This window comes from Gadus macrocephalus, chromosome 15 (assembly GCF_031168955.1).
Source record: "Gadus macrocephalus chromosome 15, ASM3116895v1".
NCBI classification, from domain to species: Eukaryota; Metazoa; Chordata; class Actinopteri; order Gadiformes; family Gadidae; genus Gadus; species Gadus macrocephalus.
In genome coordinates, this window is record NC_082396.1 from 20,560,954 (window position 1) to 20,568,161 (window position 7,208).

Genomic DNA, 7,208 nt, shown 5'->3' on the forward strand with positions numbered 1-7,208 from the left:
GAATCGACTGAATGTTTTAAGTTCAAGTAACACAGCCTACTGTTTCAAATTCGAATATGATTATTTATCCTTTTTATATATTTCTATTGGGTGACAGTAGGGGGGGGGGGGCATCAGAATGATGCACCAGGGCCCTTGAAGGGTTAAACTCAGTGGGTCAGTGAGCCACCCCTCTACCATATGGCTGCCCATTCTGCAGCACTCAGACACCAAACGGCTCCGCACCATTTGACAACTGAGCCTGGGCCGGGCATCATAAAATTACATTAGAGGTTATATTCAACAAAATAGCATATCCTTTGAGAAAGAAATCTGAGGTGTGGCATGAGAGTGACACTCACAATCTACGATCTACATATATCTGTCTGTATTTCTTTCTGCTGTATCTATCTACATATATCCAACTATCAATTTGCATGTGTCTGTCTATCTAGCTCTTCATCCAATATTCAACCTCCCTCTCTTCCACATTGCTTTTCTACGTTCCCTCCAGGTCCCTTTCCCTTCCCTCCTTCTGTTTTTACCTGTTCTTGTCGGATCTGTCCCTCTCAACGCCGTCGTTCCATCTCTCTGACTCTCTCCCGCAGGTGGAGGAGAACAAGAGAAGTCTCTTCTTCTTCCTCCTCTTCCTGCGTTTGTTCCCCATGACACCTAACTGGTTCCTTAATGTCACCTCCCCCATCCTCAACATACCCCTGACTCTCTTCTTCCCCACTGTGCTGATAGGTGAGGATGCTAACCCACACACAGACACAAACACATATGTACACACAGTTGCTGGTACACACTTAAACACTGTGCCTTCATCTCGTCTCACAGGTTTGATTCCGTATAACTTCATCTGTGTCCGGACCGGGTCCATTCTGTCCAAGATCTCCTCCATGGATGACATCTTCTCCTGGGGAACGCTGGCTCAGCTCCTGGCCATCGCCTGCGGGGCTCTCCTCCCGGGTGCACTGATCCGCCGCTACAGCCAGGCGGCCCTGGACGGCGCCGAGCAGACACAGGACAGAGGCCAGCACCACAAGGCCCAATGAGGGGGGACAACAACACAGATGAGAAACAAAAGAATAGGAGGAGGTGGACTGGGACGACAATGTTTCACAAGGTGGTGAGCTTCTATCCCCAACGCTCTCCAGCATTACAATAGGTGATTTTATTATGGTGTGTGCTGCTTTCTTAAACTAAAACGTCTTAAATCTGTGTCTGGGTCAAGGTAAAACCAAGCTTAAACCGTTCAAGGTGAATTATTTTACATAGTTGACTTTCTCTTCACTGCTCAGAATATTTGTACTCTTTTTTTAGCGTTGTGCTCTCAGGACAGAGTGTCTGCTGACACTCTGCTATGTCCAGCAGTGCTCAAGACCCTGAGCTCCATTGTAATTTCTTAGTAGTACTAAAGAATGCGGTTGGAACCATCTACAGCCTTCACTGACATTCTCCGCGGGATGTTGTCCTCCGTGGAACGCAGTGTGCAATAGATGCACCCTGTCCTTTCTGATCAAGACACTTCCTTTTTTGCAGAAGTAAACTAAGTATATTTCGTGAAATGCATGTGTAAGTTGATAACGCACACAGCGAAATCCAGACATTTTGTATTTGTTGACATAGGCTTTGACTTCATGGGCTTTGACAAGCAGGGTTTGCATGGGGAATGGAGGCTTGTGTCAGAGTACTATGAATACTGGTCCTGTTAGATTCTTAAGACAATTACTTTTTCTATAAAAAAATAATTGAAAGGGTTGCATTGTTCTGAATTAATGCATTTTCTGCCTCTTTTTAATGAAGATTATTTGCTAATATTACATTTATGGTATTGCCCTTTGTTTATCAGATGTGTTCAAAACAGATTATTGTTCTTCGATATAAAGGTAGTAGCCAATGTGGTATTTAAGTATTTGGAAGCGCCACTAATGATAGACAGAAGTCATCAAAAAATAAAAATGAATAAAGTATATTTAAAATGTAAATTAAGTACCTTAACCTAATCAAAGGTCAATAAGGACGGCTTCTCTGCCTCAGTCACTGTTTTTACAACTCAGTTCTTTTTTTTTGATTTTCTATACAATTTACCTTTGTTTGGGGATCATATCCCCAAAATATGACATATATTGTGTCAGATTGGCTTTGTGGACTTGTAATAAAAAATGGTTAAATTAGTAAAGTAATTATATATATATATATATTCAAAGAGCAAAACTTTGAAGGCAGTTCTATTAAAGTGAAGGGTTTTTATTAAATGTATTACAAACATAACACAACAGATACATGTATGTTTGAGATGCAAATTGTGGCTTTGTTGGTGATTACACAGTAAACGACACGTCAACACATACATACCATCCAAAATAACGTCTGTCACATGCATACACAATAAATCATGGTTTCAAACTGAAAAGATCCCCGATAACATATTCATGCAAATTACATTCATGACAACAATATTGGAGGCAGGAACAATAAACAAAGTTTAAAAGTGGTCAATATTCAAAAGGGCAATAGACCCTGGGTACTAAAGTGAAATGCAGATGAATGGCCAACTTTTTCACCATCATTTGTATCCAAAATATTATAAATAATAATAATACATTTAATTTAAAGGGCACCTTTCAAGACACCCAAGGTCACCTTACAGAGCATAAAGTTACAAATAATAATAATAAATAAATAAATAAATAAATAAAACAAAAACAAGACAAAACAAACAAACAATCAAGACAGTGATCAGTTAGACGTTGTGTGCGAGTTTGAATAGGTGAGTTTTGAGTTGTGACTTGAATGTTGTAATGGTGTCTGACTGTTTTATGTGTGGGGGGAGGGAGTTCCAGAGCCTGGGTGCTGAACAGCTGAATGACCGGGCACCCATTGTAATGAGTCGTGATGTGGGGATACATAGTAGTCCAGCAGAAGTTGAGCGGAGGGAGCGGGAGGGAATGTATTCTTGGAGGAGGTCGCAGAGGTAACTGGGGACCTATTATGACCTAGCCTACAAAATTGATCTAGACTTGTTCAAGAGTAAAATAAAAAATACATATAACACTGCATCTTTTTTGTTAAACATAGTAATATATAAAGCTTGGTGCATATCTGAGCTGAACACGGTCATTAGTTCAATTACCTCTACTTCAGGAGACCGGGCGGACACATGCCTGAATTAGCTCCCAGTTTTGTCAGGTTCAAAGAAAAATCAAACATGGTCATTTGTTCTGTTAACATGCCTCTTGTGGGAAGTGAACATTAACTTCATTGTTAATTGGGAATGACAGAACATCCAGACAATCCCCAGAACATGTAACAAGTTGTACATCAGGCTGTTACAGCAGACCTACCTCCTTTAGAGAGAGGCATTGTTAAAATGATTTTGTAAACCTATGGTATAAAAACAATAGCATAATTACATTTGTCATTGATACAGGGGTACATATGTCTAATACAGATTAAAAATGTACCTCAGAATGAAGCTTAAAATTCACATTAGCACAAACAGTTCAACAAACACTCACTGACTGGGTTGCATATATTTATAGTTAGCTATGATAGGTTCTATTCAGTGCAAAAGGTTTAGTGCATTGAGGAAATCCAAATCATCTGTCAATCACCTGCATGGTTTGAAAAGATAAGGATCCTCTTGTATAAGCGGCTGTCACGGTGTTAAGATACACAATGCATACAGCATGAGGTAACAATAGGAAGGGCTTAAAGGTCAAAGTCTCCTACTAATTGGCTAGCAGTGTACACCGCTGATTGGCTGGGAGGGGTTGTTTGGTTTCATAAGCAATAACTATTCCCTACTACTCCCAAGGTTCATGAACTGATTAATTGTAAAGGTAATAGTTGGGTGTCATTCACCAAACTCAAAATACAACGTTCACTTGAGATGTGTTTAAAATTGAGTATAGCGCATTGCCCTCCCTTAAAGGGCTAGTTCGGAATTTTGGACATAGGGCCTGATTCCCAAGTGAGCATTGGTATTCTATATCACTGGAGACAGTTTTCAACACATTTCATTCAGTCCTTCTAGTTGCAGAGTTCGCTCGTGCTAGGCTAGCGCACGGCAACGGGCAATGCTAGCCTGCTATTAAAAACAGTCTTACCTACTCCACAGTACACCGAGGTAAATCAATTATAACGCCTGTGTTGGCGTTATAATTGTCTGTGTTGATAGAATAATGTTAGAAATAAAACTAACCTTGCATCGCATGAATCATCGAGGGACTACTTTCTCAGCAGAAGCGGAATTCTACTATGCGCTGGTTAGGTTTGTAACCGAATCACGACAGAAGAACGTAAACAGAGAAGCGTGGGACAGAAGCGCAATTGAACAACTAGGCAACATGATGGTTCAGTGTGCTTTTAGAAATTGTAGAAATAAACGGTACAGATGGGCACCACAAAGTTTCCACCCATTTCCAGTGCGAGATCCAGAAAGGACTCAACTGTGGCTTGTTGCTGCTGGCTTGGACATCAAAACACTGGCTCGTACATGTACGGTTCGTTGGATACAACAAAGTCCTCATAATCGTCTTCAAAAGCAGATGCATCGCTAACTCCTCCAAACGTGGGCGTATCTTGTTAATTGAATACGCTTATAGAATTCCTTCGTTCACTGTACTCTGCGTTTGTAGCAATGACAGCGGCAGGTAACCTAGGTATCAGTCCGCCGCTGCCGTAGCCTACGTACAGGAATATAAACACTGCTGCTGAGACCCCGCAATTCCCTCAAAATGCAATGCAATGCAAGGTTGGTTTTATTTCTAACATTATTCTATAAACAGACATTTAGATTTATAGTCTGTCGTTATAATTGATTTACCTCGGGTGTACTGTGGAGTGGGTAAGACTGTTTTAATAGCAGGCTAGCATTGCCCGTTGACGTGCGCTAGCCTAGCACGAGCGAACTCTGCAACGAGAAGGACTGTATGAAATGTGTTGAAAACTGTCTCCAGTGATATAGAATACCAATGCTCACTTGGGAATCAGGCCCTATGTCCAAAATTCCGAACTACCCCTTTAACTAGAATGGCCACAACGCTTCCACCACCGGAAATCAATGGAGCGGGTAGCATGGTGTCTGAACCCGTCTCAAGCAAACACAGCTTAACAGAAGTCTCATTATAAGCTAAAGCAAGAGTTCAATCGGGAGCAGACATTCCCATTCAAATTCTCGCCGGCCATGCAATGCTCAAGTTCTCTCTCTCTTCCCTCTCTCACAGGGTCATTGCAGAGCAAGCTCAATTATATCTCATCCAATCGGGAACCTTTTTGTCTTCAGCATGCGCTCTGGGATTAATGGCAGCATGTTGGATTCAGACACCAATCCATTTAGGTGGAGATAGCTAATATGTTGGACCTGTCCGAAAACGGCTTGACCCTCCTTCACCCATAGGAGCACCCCAAACCGGCTTCACCCGGGCGGAGGAGCACCCCAAACCCCCTACCTGCATCTCAACCATCCCCCCAGCTCAGGGCCCACATCCTCAACCCAGCGCCAGGGCTCTAGCATTCACAGCTAAAGAGCTGGCTTCCCTCATCTGCCAGTCAGACGGTGACGACTGCCTTGCGGGGAGCAGCAGGTACGGTTGCAGGATTTTCCTCTTCTGCCGGGGTGAGGGGACTGTCCCCGCCGATCCGAAGAAAGACAAAAGGAAAAGCAAACTATCTCCTGTTCAAGCTCCAGTCGCCAAACGCATTGGCAGACAGGAAATACAAAACTCTTGTGCACAATTTACAGAGAACAGCACCATAAAGTCCTTGAAAGGCCGGTTGAAGACTAAAGAATCAATCATTCAACCCTCATGTCATCGCCCCCGCCGTCCATCTATCCAACGTCTCTGCTGGCCAAACCATTACTGCCATTTTAAATCCTCTGATCAGGCAGGAATTTGACATTGCAGTTATTTAAACCAAAAATTAAAAACAAAGTCAATATCCCTGTGCATTTTCTAGCATGCAGCCAAGTAGCTACTAGGCGGCACCACCATATTCAGCTTGCAGGAACTTGAGCCACAATTCAACCTCCCAACCGGCCCAATACTATTAATCTGTTATACTATTACAAGTTCGTTCACGTCAATCCACCTCGCCCGATATCAAACCATTCTCCCGCCCAAAGCCGACCCACCACCACCGGCAGGTGCTTCATAATTGTAAGAAAAATGTGTGCACCTACAGTCATGTGAAAACTTTTCTTCAACATATTGACATTTGATCTTAATTTCAACGTTATTTAGAGATGGATGTCATATAAATAAAACAGATTATTATTTTTATTTTATTATTTCGAAGGTGTAATTAATAGAAATGTAATTTTATTTGAGAAAAAGGTAACGACACCCTCTCATGTATTGCTACTTAAAATGCCTTAAATTAGATCAGGTGCACCAAATCTGGGGCAAATTAGAACATTATTAGAGAGGATTCTGGAAGAGCCCATCCTATTTAAACCTCAGACATTTAGTTAGGTTTGCTCTTGCTAGTTAAAGGGCCATCACTAGTATGGCGAGATCAGGAGGCTTTCAGAATGAATTTTACCCTACAGTTGATATTAAAGTATATGCATATACTATTAGAAAGACACCGCACATGTTTGATATGCATGGGAGGTGTGCAAGGAAGAAACCCTTGCTGAAAGAACAATTTGCTTTGGACAGATGAATCTATGAATCTAAAAATATTATTATTTTGGTTCAGTAACAGAAGGAGCACCTCATACCAACTGTGAAGCACGGGACTGGAAGTGTTATGGTTTTGGGCTGTTGTGCCGCAGCGGGGCCTGGCCAGCTCACCATTATAAAATCAACCATGAAGTCTTTGTACCATTCTTTCCTTTACCAGAGTGTTCTTGAGTAACAATTGAGACCATCTGTCAGAAGATTGAAGCTGAAGCGGATGTGGACCATGCAACATGACAATGACCCAAAACATTCCAGCAAATCAAACAAGGAATGGCTGAAAGCGAAGAAGTTGAGAGCTCTCGAATGTCCAAGTCAAAGCCCGGATCTTAATCCTATGGAGATGCTGTGGGTGATTTCGGGCTGTGCATGCAAGACCCCTCAAATTTTACACAGCTGAAAGAATTCTGCATGGATGAGTGGGATAAACTTTCTCTAAATTGATGTCAGAGAATGGAAGACAGTTAGAGAATAACATCGAATTTTGAGGGTCGAATTGAGGTCATTTCAGCCAAAGGGGGCCAACTTTTAGGGCAT

General features: G+C 42.0%; 1 protein-coding gene across 1 annotated transcript in view; it reads left to right on the forward strand.

Moving 5' to 3' along the window:
• Positions 1 to 1,744, forward strand: part of LOC132472697 (transmembrane protein 41A-B-like) — a 39,180-nt gene extending 37,436 nt beyond the window's left edge. Inside the window, exons 4-5 of the mRNA XM_060072424.1 lie at positions 588 to 726; positions 820 to 1,744. Coding sequence (XP_059928407.1) covers positions 588 to 726; positions 820 to 1,037 — 357 coding nt within the window. The 3' untranslated portion in view covers positions 1,038 to 1,744. The remainder of the gene's footprint in view (positions 1 to 587; positions 727 to 819) is intronic.
• The last annotated feature ends 5,464 nt before the right edge of the window (positions 1,745 to 7,208 follow it).